We start from the raw sequence: 23,954 nt of genomic DNA, 5'->3' as shown, positions 1-23,954 counted from the left end.
CTGCCAAGGAAAAAAAAAAAAACAAGTATAACTACTGTACAATAATTTTACTGAATACATTCTTCTCTGAAGGTTAAATATTTTTGTCAAATACACGAATGTATATAAAAAAACATATGAACAGTAAATGATTTGACATTTGGAATTCCTTTAAGAAATATATGTTCAACTTTTTACCCCAAAACAAAACCAATCTTATCACATATAAACACAGCACCTTAAAAGCCAAATCCATCTCTAAAATTATTTTGATAAAGATAGATACAAAAATATATACAATTTTACCCAAAGATATAATATTGATATAATGGTACAGAAAGCATATACAAAATACAGTGCACAGAATTAAAAAAAAAAAAGCACAGATTAGATACATACTGACTTCTTAGCATTATACATATTGGGCACAGTTCATAAATACATCTCAAAATCTGAATGTTAGTTGGTACAGTAAGATTCTCTTTACTCTCCTCTGCTAATAAAACCCAGTGTTTGCATTTACAAAGGAATTTTAACTCAAATACTTTAAAGCAAAACAGCTTAAAGGCTAAGGGAAAAGCATGCTGAAGCTGATAACATTCTTCTCTAATTTCTTGCCAATAACAATAGCCCCTTTTAATTTCTCACTGCAACGATGCCTTGCCTTAGCTAAATATAATTCATATTACTTACCCGCTCTTCGTAAGAAACAGCAGTTATTTTTCCTAACAGTACTCTTCCTAAATTCATCTTCACTTAATATGGAAAAAGCATTTCCTTAATACATCAGCTTCTCAAAGATTAAACTAAAAAATTCAACCCTGTTCCATGCCTGTACATGCCAGTAAAGTTTAAAGGCATTTCGTATGAAGTTCTATTTTACTCCCTTTATGTTACCCATAGCAACAGGCCAATGCAGGAAGCTGTGGTTTGTCAGGGATTCAGATTAGATCTCAATTATCTCTCACCAGAAAAGCTAGATCATTTTTTTATAAATCATGCTAATTGCATTGCAAAGCGTTCCCTATAACAAATCAGGAAAATAAAATGACGTTGAATTGTGTGATAGTCCTGTATTCAATAAAACAGATTTCCAAGAGAGTTTTCAGAAAAACATTAGTTAATCACCCTAACATTAGTTATAGAAACATTTATATAGTAAACCACTATTTTCAGAGGTTTACATAATGCAAGCCAGAATAAAGTAGGACCTCAAATGGTCTATTTGCTTCACTTTTCAGTGGTTAACACTATACATTGCATGCCAAAATCTGCACTACAAGGAAACCTAGCATATTTAGTTAAACCTAGGAGCAGCCCATTGTCACTAAAGACAAAACTCTCCTTTCAGAAACCAACTGCCCTTCCTTCCTCACTACCTGAGCCTCTGCTCAGCTGATGTCAAGACAGTTCTGTGCACAGCACCTTAAGAACAGAGAGCAAAATAGGCTACTTGTAATGTAAGAGGGAAGTGCTATTAACTCGCCTGTGACAGCAGAAACTGTATATGGAAAGTATAGGATTTCATGAAGTTTGCTGCTATTCAAAAGTAAATAGCAATAGGATGTAAAACATTTGTTGCTGTTATTTTCTAAGCAATCAGAATACAACTTTCTGCTAAAAATAAACACCAGAATTGCAAACTGGGAATAATTAGTGGGCATTTTTAGGCTAGTGGGATGTCCTTGAAACCAAGGTGGACTTACTAGTAGTAGTTTAGAAAAGAGAAATCTTCTCCCTTGTTCAGTGCAGCATGTGGAATCCCCCACATCCATACAGTTCCTAGGTTGAGCCCCTAATATAAAAACAACCCTATGAAGAAGGCAAATGTTACTCCGAACTTTATATAGAGAAAACATAAGGCAAAAAGAAGAACCTTTAGTGAAGATCTTCACAAAAGATCTTGCAAAAGACAGTCCAAGCCTGCACATCTTCCCATTTTTGGATTTAGGATGAAGAGACTTGCTTAACAGAAAAAAAATCTTCTCAATTTAATTTAGAGTGATCAGAGAAGAAATGTTAAGCTAATTGCAGATGAAAATGAAAGAATCATGCTTTAACAAGCATTCCAGAGACAAAAGCAAATTGCTGCGATAGACAAAGTTCATTTTATGATTGATTACTTGTTTGAATAGACACACCACCGCACTTTAGAATGCTGTCTTCTACAAGTATTTAATGCCATGAAGAAATGCTTTGGAAATAAATGGGTGGACAGATAGGAAGGAATGTGTTTTACAAATTACACCCTCCATTATTTTAGGACTTAAGAAGCAAATCCCCTACGGTACTTGCACAGCAGAATAGTTTTACTATATGTGGATGAGTATTAAAAATTCATCATTCTATGAAGAAAAAACGCCAAACAGAGCTGTTTAAAAGCTGCATATTGCTTGACACTAAACCCCACGGGATGCAGAATGTATTTTCACTGTCAATAACTTAACAAGCAAACAGCAACAACATTAGAAATACGCAGGTGATCAGGTGCATAATAATCCTTACACTAGATAAGTAAAAAGCACAAACAGATCAGAAATGCCTAGAGAACCTTCCTGTGAACAGCCCTGTGGGGTAATACAAAAAAGGACTTTTATCAATAGTGTGCACTTAACGCTCAACCCAAGTTCTCTAGGAATCACCTAGAAAGACCAAACGTACTAGCAGAGTTGTAACAGGTGTGGTTTTTATCCACAAGAACTCAGGAATGATTAGGAGAAAATTAACCCCACATGCAATGAGATGTAACTGCAAGAGTAGCACTTCGCCGGAGCAATCGTAGTGAACATTGTGAGGAACACTGTATGGGCAATGTTTGAGACATTCCAGGCACTCATACTTGGTGTTACAAACCTAATAATCCCTTAGTTTAAACAGACCTTTAGAGATGTTGATTTTATTCCATTGAACTAAGCATTACATGACCACATTTTTTCCATAGAGTGACTCTACTAGCACTGCAAAGAAGCTCTACCAATTAGACAGTACCAGTTAATGATAATGGCTATGAAACGTCACGTGACTCTGAAAGCCCTTTAAAAAAAATTCATATCCCTCCACATTTTCTCAGGTTTTTTCAGCATCTGCCAGATTCAAAATCTTGTGATTTTGTGTACCATATTTTAAAGCAGGCAGGCAACTCAAAGTTCAAAGGTCAAAAGCAGAAAGACTGTTAATTTGCAAAGCTATCAATGCAAAGTGTTAAAATATGACACAACAGCTTTTAAAACCTTATTTAGATATACCAAAGACGACATTTGGAAACCCACATCCATCTGCTTAGAAGCTAAACTGTGGGAAGGGGCAGAGACCCCAGATCTGGTTGATCTGTTTTTCTCTTCTACCCTCCCTCCACTTCCTGCTCTGATTTTCTTTTGTATGTTTGTTTTCAGAGCAGAAAAAGTTGAAGAGAAAGACAGAATGACAGGAAGCCTGGATAAGTTTTAACTTGTCAAAAGATGAATAGGATTTAATATATTCCTGACTCCTAAAAGAAGAAAAACACACAAAAAACGCCAGGCAACTAGAAACAGGCAATCCCCTGGACCAGCTCCTAGTCACACAAATTCCTAAAGTAAATTTCACATTGGCAGAATGCACCATCAAAAAACTGAAATCCTATCAACACCAAGCACTTCTTTTTTATCTCATATTAAAGAAAGTAACAACTATTTGCATGAAAGCCAGAGAAAAAGTATCTGTTAAGAATATGATTTAGCTTACTGACCCTAGTTACTGAAATAAAAAGTAGGAGTATTGAAAAGCCTACATAAAAATTAAGAAAACTTTGCTGTAAAATAAAATGGGTTTTTTTCCCTAATTCTTCAAATTTCTGTATGGTGTCCAGATATATTTCTGTCAGTGATTTCTCAGCTACTCAACAATAAACAGGCCCCATACGTGCTACTGATTAAAAGAGGAAAGATTCTCATATTTACAACATTGTGGTTTCCCTCTATCAATTTTAAAGAGAAAAGTCTTTCTTGTTCCAAGGCAATATTAATGAAAAATATTTTCAAGCCAAACTATTTGGAATTTGTTCGTGCAGAAATAACTGAAATACAAGCCGCCTCGTTAAATACTGAGACTTCCCATACAGTAAATTCAGTGCAGTAAAGGGACGGATGCAAACCGCTGTTCCGAGTGCCCCCTGCTGCCTGCCTGCACTTCTGAGACGGATCTACACATCTTAATCACCAAGTTCAGGAAGATTTGCCATCCAGAAATCTACTCAAAAACCAAACATTTGGTTTTGAAAGCCGTATTGTGAACTTTGAAAAATACTTCTGTAGAGCCTGACGGTAAACTGATAATAAAAAAATACACTTTTCCACAAATGTTTCCAAATAATTACCATTCATTTCCTTCTGTTGATCAACATTTTAAGACAACTGAATTCTCTCCACTAATAAAGACATGCAGAAACAGCATAACTTGCACATCCTGATGGAAGGTGACTTGCAGCCCAACAGTAAATGAAAATTAAATGACATATTAAGGAGGATACGATGAAGTGACAGATCACCGAAACACATTAAGCCACTTCTGAATTTCCTACTACTACAGACTGAGCCTCTAAGAATCAATAGATTGAGGAAATCAACGTAAAATTGAGCATGAAAGCTACTAATTTTTAAGTAAACAATGCATATATATCTTCCTAAGCCTTGCAGTTGTTTCTTCCCTTTTTGATTTTAAAAACTGATAGTTTTGCTGCTATATTTTTAGCATTAAAGACAATTATACTCTGAGATATATAGACATAAAGAATATGACTACAATGTCAAAATTTGATAATACAGCTACAACCTTTACTTACGAAATAAGTTTTCTGAGAAACAAGAAGCTAAAGCTAGTCTGAAGTCTCTACACTTCAGAAATTTTGTGTTCTACGAATACTTTTCATTTATTTTCAGTTATTAAAATAACACATACCATCCGGATTCTGTTTTATTAGATAAAAATCAAGCTGGAAGAAAAAAATCACTTTAGTTGCCTTAAAAAAAACCACTGTAACAATGAGAAGGTAACTTACAACTATAACATGACATTCTTGCTTTACGGAAACACATGTGCAAGTATTATGAAATTTAAGTGAAAGATTAATAAAAAACTTAATTAGAGAAGTATCTGCATATCTACTATATTCATTCCACATTTTAAAAGCTCTACAATCCTCAAGAGAAATTTTAAACATGTCTATAAAAATTGTGTATTCTTAATTTCATAACAGAGCTTATATAGAAAGTCAACTTAAATACTTATACTTACGAACTTTGTCTCTTTAAAACCTCATTGAATCCTTAGAAGGACTATTTATCATATTTCACTGCAAGATTTCTTAGCTCGGAAGACTAGTCATTAAACCACACTCCTGTTTTCTCTTTGCTTTAGACAAACAAAAGTTTATACTTACAGACACTTGACTATCAGTAAAAGTTTTCTCCATGTATCAACAGTTTAATAGCTCATTGTTAAGAAACAGTCCCTTCGACTTGATCATTACGCTCTTTCTGGACACATATTTACTTCTTCCAGAGTCCAGTAAAAAAATGAGGCTTCTCTGTCTGTTGCCCTATCAACACCTCTCCCATTCTCCTCCCTCCCCAGCACATTCTCCGCCCTCAATACTGGTTCTGTATCTTCTCATCAAAAGGAACTGGCAGCTTTTAAAATGTTGTTTAGGCAGGTCCTGTGTAACAATAAAGCTTCTGTAAAGACAACAGCATGCTGCTGAGGAATCTGCTAATGCAAAATGCATTCAGAAAGGGCCTACAGGACTCTGTCTTAAACGTTTGTCCAAACTTGCTTAAGCATTGAGTCAACATCGTTTTCTCCTCTGAAGTATTCTCTTTCTTTAATACATTCCCCTTTGATGAGTATGTTATCTGAACGAACCAGGCCATCAATCCTTATTAAAAATACTTAAAATATAGTCTAAAAATATTTTAAATAAAAACAATAAATTGTTAAAACTTGTAAGACTCACAGCAAATTTATTTCAGTTTCTGGCATGTAGGTACGTGTCTCAGTATGATTACAATCACATGTATGCATATTATGCAATCTATCTCATCCTACCAAAATGCTCCGTGTTCTTTTGCGTAAGCAGGGCACTGGCATTTACAAGGATCGCGTTACAAGTGAAACATGATTCTCACAATTTTCAATGCCACACCTACTCTCCAGACACACCAGCAATATCTGTGCATTTTCAGAAAGAAATGCACACACTTTCTGCCCAACAAGTAATGCTTAATTCTTCTGCAGCTCCTCTGTCCAGAGTGAAATAGAGAATGCATTTTTACTGTGTATTTTTAAATATGAGAAGAATGATGAAATGTTTTGAGGACTTAATATTGAATAAAAAGCATTAGCTCACCTAGTAGAAGCTTCCACAGGTGATTCCTCTTTTTTTTTTTTTTTTTAAACTTCACTGGACTGATAAATCCATGAGGACAGTGAAAATTAAATGGTACCAGCTTATAGCCAAAACCCCAGCAGCTTAAGCATGGAGACAGGGCCAGAAATAATTCACAGATAGCTACACAATGCTATCATTTGTGCCGTATCTATTCTGTGATTATACTCCAGAAACACTGATTCAGTTCATTCAATAAGGCCTTAATTCAGATCTCACAGAGCAAAAATCCCTCCTCACCCCTAGTAGCCTGTGACACGACAAAAACACACCGCAGGTACCAGGGGGAGCAGCCGAGGGAGGGTAGGAACCGAGGTGGGAAACCAGCAACCCAGTTCCTCACTCCCCCTGGGCAGTGCCTGGGCAATCTGTCCTGCAGCAGAAGCTCTACCCAGGAAAGCTGTGGGTGCCCTCTCCCTCAGACAGCTGTAGCACAAACAGTAAATGCTCCCAGAGCCCGCGGCAGTTACGTGGCGCTAAGAGATCCAACGGTCAGCGAGCCCTTGGCCTTACAAACAAGTTTACACCAAGTGAAAAGTAACACGGCTTCCTGTGTGAGAGTACAATCCATAATCCCACGGTTAAGAAGTCCATCCTCAAGTCTAAGAACGTAAGAATCAGTTCAAAACACAGGTTTATCAAAGCCAGTAGTGGCCACACATGGAGGTCTACTGACAAGTAGCACAGGGCAGCATCTAGGACATTTCCCTGATTATATTCTCCAAGACTCCAGGAGATTTCCTGAACCTGGTGTGGCTTGTCTCCTTAATAATCCCCAGTGGCTCTCTTTACCAAGTACTCGTCCACTTTCCCTCCAGGACATGCAAATTTCTTGCATCCACAGCAGTCGGTGGTGAGGCGTCCCACAGACCAACTCACCTCCTGCATGAACAATCGTGTTCTGTTTGTTTTGCTCCTGGCTCCAGCTACCTTTAATTAATGGTGCTGACTTCTTGTCCCAAAGGAGACAGTGAGCAGTCAATCTCAACTACTTTTCCTGTGCCACCCATGATTTTGTACTCTTGTTACGCCTTTCTGTACCTTTTCCACTTCTAATATATTGTAACCTTTTTGAAATAGAGACCAGAACATTATGTTCAAGGTGTGGGCAAATCATTGATTTATACAATGGAATCATTATATGGGGGTTTTTTTCCTCTATTCCTTCCTTAATAATTCATAACATTAAGATTTTGCTTCATTACTACTGGATTGAGCTGATGTTTTCACGCAACTGTCTCTTATAACTCAAAGATCTCACTTCTGAGAGGAAACAGTCAGCTCAGACTTATATATATCATTTGACATATGAAGTTGAGGCTATTTTGCCTCATTTGCATGGCTTTACATTTATCTGCATACATTTTCACCTGTCATTTCGTTGTCCAGTCATCCAGTCTTACAAAAGCAGACTGCTCTCATCTTCAGAGACTGCTGTTGCCCTTATTACCTTGAGTAACTTCACCTCACTGCTCACCTTCTTGGGAGGAGCCTTAAAAGATGCTCTTGAATCAACAAGTGTAACATAAGAAACTGAAGCAAGGGCCAACCTTAAGAAGCAAATAATTCTGGGTTTCAATAAGAGACCCCAGTGCTATAACTTATTACTCTGCCTTGATGACAGGGGGTTAATGTGCCTCACGAATTAGACCCAGGAGAGTAAAGAGTTTTAGTTCAAAGACAGCAAGCCCAATTTTAAAAGAACACTAGGTACCAAAGGTTATGGAGAAAGACACTCCTGAGAGGTTACCCACCTACCAAGGGTCCCAGTTCTGAGAGCACTGTTTTTTCACTACTCAAGGAACCAGAACCAAAAGAATAGAGCCAAAACCAAGATCTGATACATTATATTGCTGAACTAAGGGATATGACTCCTCTGTAGCTTCACGTGGTTACTTCAACTTGTTCACCCTGGCTGATCCTTGTAGTTCCACAAACATGACTACATCAGAGATGCTGACAGTTTATGAATTCACCTGCATCCATTTAATCACACATCTTAAGAATAGTGGTACTGGCTACTGACAAGAAGTAAGCCCTGCTGCCTGAGGATTTAAGCAAAATACAAGTTCGCATCCAGTCCCTGGATTTGTGACAGAAATTGGTTTGTGCTGGAGAGCCAAGGCCAGAGGCAACAAGGCTTGGATAGTCAGACAATGTACTGATTGCTTCCCTAGGGAGAGGTTTCTCCATACAGCGCCAACTGTCTTTGCACATATGGGGACTCAATTCCCTCCAGAATCCATCCTAGGCAACACTGCCGGTTTCTTCTCAGGCACCAAAGTACTGGGTGAGCATTGCTGTGATGAGCATTACCATATGCACCTCACAAAGAAAGTCCAGATGAGATCCAGCTTTCAGCCCATTCTCTAATTATTCTGCTTTTTACATGCAAATTTACCTGGCAAATTTCTCCGGAATCTGAAGTAAAGAAAATAACCCAAAAGCAGGAGAAAACAGTAAAATGACTGCAGTATGGTCATGTTACCAATTGCAATAACAGAAAACAAATCCCATTATTCTTAGCATCTGGGGAAAAAAAAAAAAAAAATCAAACATTCTGGATTGTATCTACAAATAAATATCTCCAATTCATAATAAAGGCGTTACACACAACTGTACTCATCTGTTGACCAACCCACCTTTGTCAGATACTTTACAAAACAGTGTGAAGAGCACAGGAACTTTCCATGATGAAATGTATAAATGTAAGGAAAACTTAAGAGTATAAATTGGTAATGCTTTAAAAAATATCGTAGAGTGTAAAATACCAAGGCTTAACATTAATGCTAGTGCACAATCTGTGGAAAAAATAAATGTATACTGCTAACATGATGTTTTCTTTCTTTAGGGAGTAATAGAGAATATAACCAAAGTACCTGATAAAAATCACACATGCCAAAGTAAAAGCCTGACGAAGATTCTCTAGAGTACGCTGAAGAGTTTGAAATTCTTAATATAGTAGTCTAGAGAATCAAACATGAAAAAATTATGCCCTTGGAAGTCTTTACGAAATACTAAGAATGATGACAGAAAAAAAAAAGTCGAAGTGATAACATGGGCATCATCCAGGATGAGATGAAGCTAACCTACAGACACACTGGCTATGTCCGTACAATAAACAGCACCATAAGCTTGTGCAGTTCCAAAGACAGCTGGTGCTTTCTGGTCACTGTCATACCACCAAGCTCTCCCAACCTCCTACCAATCAAGTTGCTTGCATCCAAACTGCCTGCTGGGCACAGTGATGCTAGTTGAGGTTAACATCTAAACCATGTCCAGAAATCATTTCTGAAAATACGCTAGCTGGCCCAGGATGAAGCCACAAAAATGACAACTCTAACAACGTGACAGGACAAATATCGCAGTCCCCTGCCTGCCCTCATGTCCTGGCACTGTTTCACTTACCAGCACAGGCGTGCAGCCACTACGCACCACAGCAGGTAAACAACTCCAGCCAGCAATGTAACAGCTGAAGGTCTGAACAGAGCAGTAGAATGCCTGGCAGAAACCACTGGATGCTTTCAAAGCCTTACTGAACAGTTCCATGACCACATACACCACAGTAATTCACGATAAAGAAATCAGTGTTTAATGTCATGACTAAATTAGACTATTTAAAGCTACATATTCTAGTTCAGCAAGAGGGTCTGGGCTGTTTATAGCAAGTGACTGTAAGATCACTAAGCATGCATCTTATGCTTTGCACCGATTTAAAAGCTGATCCCTAGTGACACGCTCCAAGAAACAGGATCTGTCAGTCACTCCTACTCCACCGAGCCACATCGGACAGGTTCCAGCAAAGGGAAAAGAGAAACAAAGGACCTAGGTCACAGATCCATGAGGCTTCCAAAACAGCAGTGTTAGGGGCTGGGCTGTGTTAGCATTCAGACTCCAGAGTATCTGTGTATGGGAAAGGAGTAGCCCTTTAAGAACTCCATTATTAACACGCTAAAAACACAGAACTACCTTTTACGTACAAAAATGAAGATTTTATTCTTGCATGCAGTTTTATTTCACAACTGGCCTTTTCTCCACCTTCATGAAAGCAAACAGTAAAACTGTCAATTGGTCAGTTATATCTTAGAAAAAAATTAGGACAAAATATATGCAAAAGATGCAGTACTTAAGGTAGTATATGGTGGGATGTATGCATGCTGGCAGCCCATGGAAAGTTATGATAACTTAAAAAAATTGGCGAAACCTAAGACAAAAATATACATTATTTTCAAATTTTAAATTCACAATTATAAGCTGAGAATGAAAAGGCTTCTTGATTTAAATCATGTAATTATACTAGCCATAGTGGTGGCATTGTGGTCATGGTGATGATCTAAGAACATCAGTGAAGCAAGCTCTGCAGGGAGAGTTAGTAATTTTTATTACATCAACTGACAGGGTGAGAAAAGTTTAGGGTTTGTTTAGCTCTTCTTGTCTGATTTTTCTAGTATACTAGTTGGTCTAACATGATAAGCTATTATCTCCTTGTGCAAGCTTTGTCTGAATATTTAAATCAGTCAAAGACAGGTACCCACTTAAAAACTCATTATTAAGTCAAATGAGCATTTAGGGGTTTTTGCCTACAGATGCCAAAGCTAATATTCAGCAGAGACATGTCATTCATTAGTATAAAAATCTCATACCAAAGAGATGTGTTGTATGCGTTCAATTAGCAGATGAAATGCAAAAAAAGTTTCTTCAGTGGAATTAACAAAACAGAAAAAAAATCAAGCATTATTATCTATAATAACAGCTAACAATACTATGTTATTAATGGTTATAATTAAGATAGAACATTCTAACAAAATTACTCACATTGATTTTTAAAAGGAATATATGATAAACTCCAACTTGGAAAACATTACTAAACTCTAGAAATTTGATCCAACAAATGTTCTTTTTCACACAGGATATAGCTTTCAGGTTAACAAAACGGGATGAAGATAAGAAGAAAAGCAGCAACATCCATGTTTTTTGACCTGATATTCAGTTAAAATAATTAAATAGTCTTTAATTTTAAAAAGATCTCTACATTAAAAGATAATGTAACAATACTCACTTGTTTGCCTAAGATATTATGTCTCTTATTATGCTATTCTGCCCTATTTTTAACCACAGAGAAATACCAAAAGTACAAGTGCCACAATGATTTTCAGGAAACGCAACAGCTTTGAATGTTCTCCTTGTCGAGGAGCCACCTAAATTTGTTGACTTCAAGGCAATACTGCAAGGGGCCCCCATTTGTACAGATCTCAAGAAAAATTAAAATATTAATAGAACAAGCTACAGTTGAAAGCGTTATGGAATCTGTTTCCAAAACTGTTTATGAGCAAAAGGATTACTCTATTTAATGTAAATTTTTACAAAGGCAGTGTTCTAGTCTCTGCAGTCTCACAGTCACCTTTAATGTGTTTATAAATCTATAAACAATGTCTTTGCCAGGACAGAATCATGCAAGAGGATGAGAGTAGTGGCACTTACCTACAGGGAAGAAAAGTAGGAAGAAAGACAAGATCATGCTCTCTCATTAGCCCACGTATTAAATAATCCTAAATCATGGATGTTCCATTTAGCTTAAGCTACACTTTGCAAATATGAAGCTGCAGACATGCTATAAAGTACAGTTGGTGGAAATCACATAATTTTAACATGGTTGTTAATGGACACTATTTCATAATGACAAACGATTCACATAGGAAAATTTATGACTACATACATACAAAATAGGAATCTGTTCTTAATAAAAACAGATTTCTTGTAATTTAATAAAAAGTTCTAAATACATTTCTTGTGAAAACAACATAATTAAGGCATATACTAGACACGCTAATTTTCTGAATTCAATTCCAACTCACAAAATAATCACATTCAGCCCTGGTGTGAATATGCACAACTTTCACAGTTCAGAAATAAAATTGCATATTTTGTGTTTTGCAAGACATTTTCCGTACCATAGTCATAGCATAACTGCATCCATTAATTTTGCACTCTCATCCTATTTTGATCCCTGCAGATATAAAATGATCTTATACAAAAGTCTTATTAGTAAAAACAGCACCTAGACGTTAATCCTACAAACTTGTGTGTTTTCTTCTATGTATAACACAGCTTCTGCAGTTAAGAGGAAAACGCTTAAGGAGGGGCAGCTGTATCATTACAGCTAATTCTAACCTTGCAAAAATATTGTCTGTGCATGTATAGCCAGCCATAATATAAAAATTTAAAAGAAAAGGTAAAATATTCCCTTGCAATCATTGTTTTTATTTATTAAAATAATGTATCTAAAAGTATGTTTTGTTCTTGGATAGATGCAAAAGAAAAACAAACTGCAAAGAAATCACGCCACCTTATGGCAGAAGGCAGCAAAACTAACAGCTGGTATTTCACACACCACAGCTCCAAAGACAAGAGAAGTTCATGCTTCCACAAAGAATCCAGACAGCCTTCTTCAGCCTCATAAGCAAATGAAGAGTGTTCAGCATATGTCCATAAAAGAAACTGCATGGAACCTATTTATACTGCTCAATTCAGAAGGCTAAGTTGGATGCCAGCAGGAATCAAACCCACAAGCTCAGAGAAGCATATTCATTTTCAAACTCCGTGTTTGGGTTAGTACCTTATCCATCCTGCTGAGATAACTGGAAAGAACACAAAAACAACCGAGTAGCCTATATAATATGTTCATGATCATTATTCCAAAGGCGGAGTCTCTAAGAATTTCCTGGTATTGTTATTTCCTCTTCCAGCAACTCTAAATAGATGGCCTGAAATAAACTAAACGTACTAACACCACTGTGTTCTACTACACTTAGTGTTAACAGTACTTGGGAAAAGTGCTGCAGTAGCAACATTAAAGTTAGAACCAAAATTGAAAGACTTCAACGCTATTTGACTTTCACGTATGAGGGTTTTTTTTAATTCTTCTCTGGGTTAGTGTTTCTCCTGGTGGCTCGGATATCATTCTCTTATGGCATGCAGAGAGAAAAAAGATTTCAAAGTGAAAAGAAGCAATTGACAGAGAGCAGCATTTATCCAAATACAGATTTTAATACAGATTGTTTCTTTGTCCAATTCATATCGTGACCTGGAATGCAAGTTTCCCCAACCAAAGTAACAGTTTTAAGAATGAGGATATTGAGTAACACAGACAGCATCTCAATCCCTCCTGTTGGTGCTACTCAATTCATATGCACTAACAAATACCAACTAAGATATAATGCGAGAAAAATTGACTTTTTAGGACAGCGACTATGACATGTTTCAGAAATTAAGGTAAGTGCCAAGTAAGTAAAGTAAGTACCAAGTCCCTATTTTAATGAATATTTATGCAATGTAAAACAGCTTCTACAACAGAAATTAAATTATATTCTCGGTGTTCAAAATATGAGACGTGCGTATAAATCTGTGAAATTTGAATCTGGAAGAACATGGTGTGAACCATGTTTTTCCTATTGCACCTGAATTACTAACAATAGGCTCTTAGTTATTCTGAGAGGATTCTCTCTTACTGTGACCAGAAATTCTGTCAAAACTTGTAACATGCAGTAGCAAGTGTTTTTAATTTAGAAGAATCACCATTTTCCGATTAAGATGTACCTAGACAGTTCCAAACAGCTTTATCCAGAGGATCTTGCTCTGTTTTTCAGTTATGCACTTACTGTATTAAAGTTACAAGTACAAAGAAATGAAGACACTTAAAAGCTTCAAACAAAATAGAAAGAGACCAGAAAATTGTCCTTTAAAACATCAGAGAAATAAGTAATTACAGTTCCTACCTGCATTCCCTAAGTACACCAGAAGCTCCTTCCATATATTCTGTTCCCTAAAAATCCAGTGCACTGATCTCCCCTCTCCTTTAGTTCAGAATCAGTGAAATGCCATTCTTCCTACATTTTCCCACAGCAGGAAATTCAGAGTATCTCCCTCTTTCCTTCTCTCATCTCAAACACTCTTTAAACACCTCCTTCCCATCTAGAGGAATCAGTGTGCCACATTCCCTCCCATGCTGAAGAGCAGTATAATATGTATTACACGGGTCCTATGCCAAGAGCTCTGCACGTACTTTTTTTTCTCCCCAACCACAAACCTTCTTCCAGATAAGCATGATAAAGGGGTAAGGGAAAATCTCTCCATTCACCTTCATATCACTATGAGTCAGGTTTTCCTGAAGCAGCACACTAGAAGATACAATGAAGCCATATTCCTACAGCTGGTTGAGGGAGGCTCTCAGCCGAGCAGGAGGAGCAGCTTTTTAAATTCAGATGGCTTTTCATTCCTTGTTTTCACCAAAATTAACAAGGTTTGGCCACTGAGGCCCAGGCATCAGCTGATGTTATACCAGGTTATACCAGATATGAAATAGTGTTATTATATTACACTCAGAAAGACTCAAAATCACCATAACCAATGACCAACACCAGGTTGATTAGGATTTCCCTTTCACAGCTACTGACATATAAGGAGACAAAACCTATTTAAGTATTTTTAAATTTTTTTCCATACTCAGTAAGCTACATTGCTTAGGAAGTTATGTAAAGAGCCTGATCCAGCAACAAATTTAAGCCCCCAAAATTTTCTCAATGCAATGATCATCAGCTGAGTGAAAAAAAAAAAAAGACCATGATGAGCATTTGATTTTTATATGATCTCATGATACAATGATTTCTAAAGATATGATGAACATTTTGATCAGCAAAACTGTATTGGTTTGCTTTACATGACATGTTGAGATGGGTAAAATAAAGTCAAAATGCCCCACAGAAAGAACGATCACTGCTGGCATCAATGTAAACTATTAAAACACTGAAAAACTCAGGTGATGCCTGAAATGCATATTCCCCTCACATAAATGCCATATGATGATTAGTAACTTTATTACAACACAGATATTTCTTTTTCTTATTAATGATCAGCATTAACTACTCTAAGTTCCTCTCCAGGACTCAATTCCAAGTTTTAAGTGAAAGTTGATTACCTCAAGGTCATCCAGAGAACGAGTAATACTAAATCGCTTAGATCTTCCAAATGATCTTCGAACAGAAGAACGCGGGGGAGGAGCCTGATTTAATCCCACTGGATGTCCAAATTTTGCACCCTAAACAAAACAGAAAGTAATATATTATTATTATTTTACTTCTTTAATTTTAATACATGCTGATATTATAGCGACAGCATCTAAACTTCAAACATCGATAGGTACAGAATTACAAGGAGATGGATTTGCAAACCTGTACCAGGACCACAATTTCAACACAAGTCGCTCACATGCCATGCCCCTGTAAAATCATGTATTAAAATCATTAAAGTTATGACTTTTCCAGTCTCAAGTCAAATATCATAAATATTCAGCATGAAGTTACTGTATAATCATGAGTCATCAGTTGGGTTGCTAAAGCGTACACATGCTACATGTCAGACAAAGCTTAATTAAAAGCAAGACAATCCTAACTCTTTACCGTCTTAGCTGGAAAATATTTACAATTACAAAATATTTGTTCTTTCCATAGGAAACTACCATCCTAAAAATCATCTCATCCAACTTCTGTTGGAATGTTTCTCCATACTCTTAAAAAGCCTACTTTCACTACTCATTTTTTCCCAAAACACTTGCTACTGTCAAGTGCAACATTTTTAAATCACACAGTACAAAATGCAGGAACTTTTGTTCTGAGGAAACAAACTCACTCACTTGGATGTTCCCTGACTAGAATTAGTACTGCAATAAATTAAACGTAATAGCTTTCTCTTTTCCCTATACTCACACTCTCTCCTTAAAAAGTCACCAGTTGTCAGTTGAGCTACAGCAGCTCAGCATATATATAACTAGTTTATGCTAAATGGCAAAATGTGAGCTTAAACCTAAGAGTAGGCACACAGTCAGCGACTGGTGCTAAGCAGATGTACATAAACTCACTACATTACAAAAAACTTGTGATTATGTGCCTGAAATTTCTGATTCCTTTCACTGAAACATTCAATGCGGGGAAAATTCCTCCCTGTCTTCTGATGCTTTTTCACTTTAGAAAATAATGGAGTTTAATTCAGAGTAAATTTTCTTCTATTTCATACCAGCATCTTTCTTCATCACAGCTTAAAAATATATTTATTAGTACTTTTATAATTGCTTATTGGCAGCTTCGTAACATTTATTAAATTTTATATTTGTACTTATTTCTTCCTTTGGGCAAGTTGCTGCACTCTCAAATTCTGAAATATTTTGGTATCCCTTTGATCACTTGTTTGAAAGTCTATATACATCACATTAACCAAAAGAACAAGCACAAATTTCACATTCTTATAATCTCACATTAACAACCATTCATACAAAGTAGAGAAGAGCACTGAGAATATTACACAACCTCCTTAACTGCAATAAAAAATAAGGTATCCAACAGGCAACGTCTGCCTGTTTGCTTATTCCAATCAACTCAATATTATTCTTTAGCAACAGGGCTCTGACTGTCACCAGGATCCACAACTCTCCATTTACAAGCTCGTAGAAATATCAAGACATAACACAGTATACAGGAACCTAGTTCCAAAGTACATAGCAGGGTTCATCACTGCAACAGGCTGAGACTCCAGCTTCTTCATTCAGTATTAACAGTGATTCATTTTTATATGAAATCTCCTTCCCTCTCAATTTTCAATTTACTAAAGGTTTTTTAAATTGGCTGAGAAGAAAACTGGGCAAGTTATGCCAAGGAAAACTGGAAATACGGCAACTGAAGATGAACTGGTTTTAAGAGAACATTTAAAAGTGCAGTATAAACAAGCTAAGGTGGCTTTTGCTAAAATGATCAACTACATGTGAAGACAGGAAAGTTGTCCTCTGTAAAGGTTCACAGATGGCACCTGCTGGAATAAGGACAGTTCCTGTCTTTCTGAGCCACTTTTAAAATCATCTGTTCATCCAGGCAGGTACCTCGGAGGTGGTTCACACCTGGCTCATACCTTACACTCACAGCAGTCTTTCCTGTCCAAACTGAAAGTTTATACCTAATGCAGTAATCTGTGTCAAACAGTGAATGCCACATTAACCCCTGACTAAATTCAGCAGTATCCACTACTATTACCGTGTAACATACCAAAACACTGACATGGCTTCCCTTGTATGAGTACATTCCTGTTAAAGCACCATGAATACGTGTGTAAAACTACTAGGTTTCATCACTAGTCAAGTATGACCACACTAGTTTTGCAATTTTGAAATGTTTAATCTGTGAATTACTGAAAAAACTATCAGATCAGACTACGAACAGGTCAGCAAATTCTAAGGCCAGGGAAATTAATGACATCATTAGTGTGAGTACAATGGGTATTTTGAAACTCATGTAATAGTTACACAGTATGGATTTTGTTTAATGGTCTTTCATGTATTTCTCAAAACAATATGCGTCCCTCAGAGGGCTTTATCTCTCATAAAAGAAAACTGGGGAAAGGAAACAAAGGAAAAAAACTATCAATAGTAATCACGTCTATCTGGAATAACGAATACATTTTCACTTTTCTTTCTAATTCAGCCCCAAAAGAATATAAACTGTCTAGTATATGTTCAAATAGTGGAGATTGCCATATATGACTCTGGGAGATTAAGACATATAACTAGAGAACATACACTCAACAAAATTTTGAAACAGTAACATTGCAAATTGAAGTAAGAGGAACAAACTGCCTGAAGATAAATCTAATTAGATTCCAGTGAGCAGCAGATTCTAGATAAGACTAATTGTCACCAGATGCCTCCTTGTAGAAGTAAGTGCTGCTTACCTATTTGTGGTCAAAAACACAACAAAGAGAAAGAGGGAGAGTGGACAAAAAACACTTGCAAATTGTGTAGTAGTAGAAAAGAGAACAGTAAATCAGTAAATCTAATCAAAATTTTTATTTACAGTTTCTGACATTCTTACACAAAACTCACTACTGAGCCCTGGATGGAATGGTAAAGTTAAGAGCGAGGGGAAAAAAAAAGACTGAGAATAAAACAGTGCTTAAGAAACGATTACAAAATATAAAAATTCACTGAGCTAACAATTTCCCCAACCCATTGGGATAAAAACTGCAATTAGGAAAATGTTTTCAACTGACAAAAAACTCTTCCATGCTCTGAAGAATCAAATTAATAATCTAGGAAATTAAGGAAGACATTGCTGAAAAAAAAGACTGCAGTTCACAAAGTATTTAATTTCCTGGTAATGGTGCTGAAAAATCTCCCTTTTCATCCTTTCTTGACTCGATTCCAGACATTCAGACTATGAAGGCAGACCTCCTTCTGCAGATCAATTACAGAAATTGTCTTGCACACATACACACACACACAAAGAAAGAAAGAATCACATAGTTTAAGCAGCAACATTTCGGCAAATGTTTTTCATGGGACTCTGAAGAGCTGGAAAAAAAAGCATCCATATGACTTGAAGAGAGAACAGCCATTGCAGCTTGAATGTACTCATCAGCATGGCTAAAGAAATCCACAGTATTTGAGCAAAGAGAGATTGCTAATGTAATGACTGATGTTAATGTAAATTTTGAAGTCTGCTAGCCATAAAGAAATTATCATACTCCTAAAAGCCTTTATTACACTATTAAACAGATATTAAAAAACATTCAATGAACCTAAAAAAATTCAAAACAGCACACTATTTGACCAACGAAATGCTGTTTCATTCACTGTTAGCTGCCGAACTAAAACACTGAATTTTGCTACGTGAACACTGGGCTGTGGAGTTGTTTTAAATACAGATTGCCTATAAGCCCTAGAACTATTTAGTATCATATCTTAAAGATTCTCTTCTGGAGACACTGTGTTGCTGAATCTATAAAAGAAAACTCTAAAAACATCTAGATATTCAAGATAATCTAACAAATCCTCTTACAGAACAGGGTTAGAAACTAAAGTCTATCTGATACTTCACTAAGTTGTCTTCATTTTAGGAACCCAGAAACAAACAGAAAAGCACAGAAATGTGTGAAAACAAGTTGATTAGTGAAAAGCATATGCTACAGCAATACATCCTCTGCATTTTGCCATACAGATACTTACAACTCTGCTACTGCTATCCATCATGGTGAAAGTACAAAAGAACATATCTCTAAAAGCCTTTATCCTGTTATGATTTGGCAGACAGAGAGGAAAAACAACAAAGGATTAAAGGTATTTCATGCTGATGCTCTAAAAAAATCCATTGCCTTTTTTTGTTCTTAGAACAAAGTAAAAATTATGAACCAGTACGGACAGAAATACCAGTTAAATGTATAATCACAAGAGAAAACGCAGGACAATGAATGTGTCGGTATATTTTTTTTTTAATATATGACTAGATCACCCCTTTTCCTTAGGCTAACAGGAAATGGTAATTGCAAATACGTTCCCCTGAAATAACCATCAATCACTAACCAAACTACAGTCTTTTTTTGCCTTCGAACACAAATTTTTTTTAATTTATTTTTTAACTTGAATATTTGGCCCTGTGGACGTTACCTTCTGATCTAGCTGACAAGAAAGGCATTAAAAACAAAAGTCATCAGAGAAGGATTGATACAGCACCACTTTGTGAATGTATCCGATTGAGAACAGTTTATGTCTGATAACAAGAAAAGTGTACAAGAAAAGCATAAATGAGAAATTGGAAAATGTTGTACTTCATGTATTAGCAAGACAGAGGCAGTGAAGAAGCACATGATGCCTTAGACTGCAAATAGAGGGACAGAGAGCACAAAAATGATCCAATACATGGTATCTTCCACAAATCTAGTTCTCTAAAGACAGAAAGAAAAAGGATGGGCTCTTAGAGGTAATTTTAACTAATAAACAAGTTAGGCATTAATTCCATATAACATTTTTTTCAGCAGCTGTGCTGGCTTAAAGGACCTTGCATGTGCCTCTGACACTCATGTCAGCTCCCAAGATGCACCAGGCTGCCCCCTCATCTCCACTAACAACAAACTATAATTTACGAAATGAAACAATCCCATTTCTAACACGGATCCAGTCATGACAACATAACTGATGATGCTCACTGCCATCTCCATCCTGAGAGTGACAGAAACTCTTTAAGTTGGTACTACTAAAGAGATGCAATGTGAAACTATGAGAGTCAATATGATACTCTAACCTGGAGCTTGAGTGCACAGAAACACGTCGATGAAATCTTATCAATTATTCAGAACTCAAAGAAACCAAACACCTTTAGAAAACATCTTCAATTAGCTTAAAGAAACTCCCAGCTAGAGCATGAGCTGTATCATGCTCTTTCACATTCTAGCAAATGCATTTATCGAGTATTGTAACTTTTTAATAACAAGTTGTCATAGAGAACAACTTGAAATTTCCATTTTCTACTACATAGTCTTTGTGTCTCTCTACAACAATGAGATTCCTCTCCTCTGATACAACAGTTTTAAAGCTGGAGGAGCAGGAAAGAGGCAGCAAGGAGAGGACGCTGGCAGCCCTTGGAATACAAGAGATGAAGGAAGTGGAAGATTTTTGCTAGCTGTTCAGGGATCCTTGACAACGACAACATACAGGGAGCTGGCAACAGGAATCAAGAAGGGGGGAAAACAAGGAGAAAGAAAAACTGTGAAGCTTAGGCCAGCTTTACAATATCTAGCAAATTTAATCTTTTCATGGAAAAAACATTACAATTTGTGATCTTGAGGGGAAACTAAAGGGCTTGAATCTTATGGGACAGAGATTTTGGCCGCTATGTGGAAGAATAGGAAGAGGGAGAAGTAAAATATAGGAAGGGGAGCTAATCTAAAAAGTAAAAAAACCACTATTTTAACAAGCCTGATCAACTACATTTACAGAAGGATGGTTTCAAATGCTTTCAAAATTGTTTCACAATGAAAGTGACTCTCACAAGACTCATGGGCACAAGAGTAAAATAATTTTTAAAAATGAGAAAAAAAGTGTAAGAAAGTAATTTCATGTCATGAACAAAGTTCTAAGAGCTCTAAAATAAAAATATAGATACTGATATGTAATAATGTAATACAAATTGTATTCTCATTCTTTTCAGGTGGAACAAGTAAACTACCTTCTGTCCTGAGCATTTAAGATAATCAATACAAAAGGATCACGCACATGCTAGAACGGCCACATGGGACCACTTACCAGCTGGATTAGAAAAATTCATCAGAAAAACAGTTTGGGGAGTCGTACGCAATCCAGCTAAGCCACGCTTGCAACAGAAACAACCATCACTACTCAGACCACAACTGGCCATCCTGCTCCAGAGAGTCAACTCCTCACATAAGCATCTCCCTATACTAAAATGTCCAATAAATTAGATTCTTTTAACAAAAACTGTTTATGAGTGTCAAAAAAAACTGTCAATTTCAGTATTGGTTTCTGATTAATTGCCTTTAAAAAGCACGTAACAGAAGGAAGATGCTTACATTCACAGATTTTATCGAGGAAGGGGGAGGGGCTGGAAGGGGGGGAAGGAATAGCACCATTTAAAAGGCTTTAATTTAAAGAGCTCAACTAATATAGAATTCGTTACGTTCCATATGTCACAGAGCTTAATCACACTAACTATAAAATCATCAAATTTTAATTTTTCCTACTTCCAGCTATAAAGGCTTTTAAAAACTCTCACTGCTTTTAGGTTTGACTCCATGACTTCGTATGGTAAATTGCATAATAGCTCAGAACCCAGATAAACAGATTGCATAATTTGAAACTGGTGTGGATATTCAAAACATGACAAATTTACTCTCGGATGTTAGACAACAAAAGGGTCAGTCTGGGGCTGCTGTTCATCTTTACAAAAAAGGCAGTTTGAGACTTCAGAAAGAAAGTTCCTAATTTAGACCCTTCTGAAAAGGGACGGGGAAACAGGGATGCAACAGTAATGCCAGTATAGTCAGGGCACAAAAGCTCAAAAAACACTGCAAGTTTTGGAGCATCATAGCACAAAGTAGTTGATACCAATATTATTCTGTCTTCAATATTAGCCTCAAATCCTGCTTTGGACCATTTGGCTTAATTTTCCCCTGCTGTCCACTACCATCCCTAAGTGCCCATTCTCTTGATTACGAGTCCTGTTAGCTGAGCGACCGCCCCACTATAGCAATGCGGAACAGGGAAGATCGGATTGACATCACCTCACGAAATTGGATTAGGTGGGGGAGGGTTAATTAAAAAGGGTCTAGCATCATTCAAACTTTACAGATAGCTTTTCCACAGGCTTTAATTACACTGCAATTCCTGTAATGATTTATATTTGGGGGGGCACCAATATGACAAAGGATTCAAATGGTATTATTCACCAGTACTGGTCAATGGATTTGATCAGTTTGAAGAATACCTCTTTACTAATCAGATGATAGTGACACATTTCACTGCCTTCTAACCATTACAGTGGCATTTTTAATGGCACTTAGGCCTATAATATAATCAAGAACGACGCAAAATTTCATGTAAGATCTCTATGCGCTCTGGAAAGACATAGAAAAGAGGCTGTCCTGTCACACTGCACGTCCAAGTAAATGAAATTTATTGCTTGTCTCCTGAACTAAAGGACACTAGGCACAGAACACTAACCACCTACATTTCAGTACTATCCTAATCTGTTTTCAAAAAGACTCACACGTATTGATGATATTAATGCAGATGGAAGAGTAAGATCATTTTCTCAGCGTCGCTAGATAATAGCTTCTTGTATGAGCTGGAAGCCTATTAGTTGGAAATTGCAGAGGAGCAAAGACCCAAGTTACTAGGGAAAAACGTGAAGAAAATTACAAATACACATACAATTGGTTCCAAATCATCTTGAACATTAGGTAGGCATTAGCTGGGAACATTAAGTCAGTATGGTCCAATAATCACTTACAATCAAAAAGGTAAATGAAGAACCATCAGAAAAGGAAAAGAGATCAAGAAATTAGCGTTATGAATACATTGCCTGCCCACATGTTTTCAAAACTGCTTATAGTTCTGGTCAACTCATCTCAAAAATAATATAGTATGACCAAGGGAGGAAGATTAAAATTATGAAAAAATTTTGTATGGGAAGAGACTAAGCTGGTTTCTGCTTAGAAAATAAGTGATTGGTTGTTGAGGTTAAAACAAAATAAAATTACTAAAAGAAAATAAGTAGAGAGTGAGATGGTTCAGTATTTCTCACTATAAATACTAGCAGATATGAAATGAAACTATATGGAAAATACAATTTATGTAATGTTGTCTTTTCAGGCTACTTAACTGCAGAAATGTAAGTCAAGTGACACCAGGAATGTCAAAAATACAACTGAGCTTAGGAAACAACAAACTCAAACACAAAAGTTCACAAAGGTTATTACGCACAATGAAGTGGATGCTGTCTCTACTGGAGGAAAGTCTCTAAACCATGTGCTGCTGAAAATTAGAAAGATACATTTTTCCATGGTTTTTCTAAGCAGCAGCTCCTGGTCAATGTCCAAAATAGGGTATTGACCTCAATATTAGATACATCATCTGACGCATGCATGTTTTTACTGATTGATTACAAGCTAAGTACTAAGCATCAATGGTTATGGTTATTATGGTTAGCCATACCTATACGGCTAT

General features: G+C 36.5%; 1 protein-coding gene across 3 annotated transcripts in view; it reads right to left on the bottom strand.

Moving 5' to 3' along the window:
- Nucleotides 1-23,954, bottom strand: part of RGS12 (regulator of G protein signaling 12) — an 80,144-nt gene that overhangs the window by 47,260 nt on the left and 8,930 nt on the right. For all 3 annotated transcript variants that reach the window (XM_009985601.2, XM_086611592.1, XM_086611593.1), the window contains exon 2: nucleotides 15,375-15,494. In XM_009985601.2, coding sequence (XP_009983903.2) covers nucleotides 15,375-15,494 — 120 coding nt within the window. The remainder of the gene's footprint in view (nucleotides 1-15,374; nucleotides 15,495-23,954) is intronic.

This window comes from Tauraco erythrolophus, chromosome 5 (assembly GCF_009769465.1).
Source record: "Tauraco erythrolophus isolate bTauEry1 chromosome 5, bTauEry1.pri, whole genome shotgun sequence".
Classification (NCBI taxonomy): domain Eukaryota; kingdom Metazoa; phylum Chordata; class Aves; order Musophagiformes; family Musophagidae; genus Tauraco; species Tauraco erythrolophus.
The sequence above is the reverse complement of the archived record's forward strand: the minus strand, read 5'-3'. Positions and strand labels throughout refer to the sequence as shown.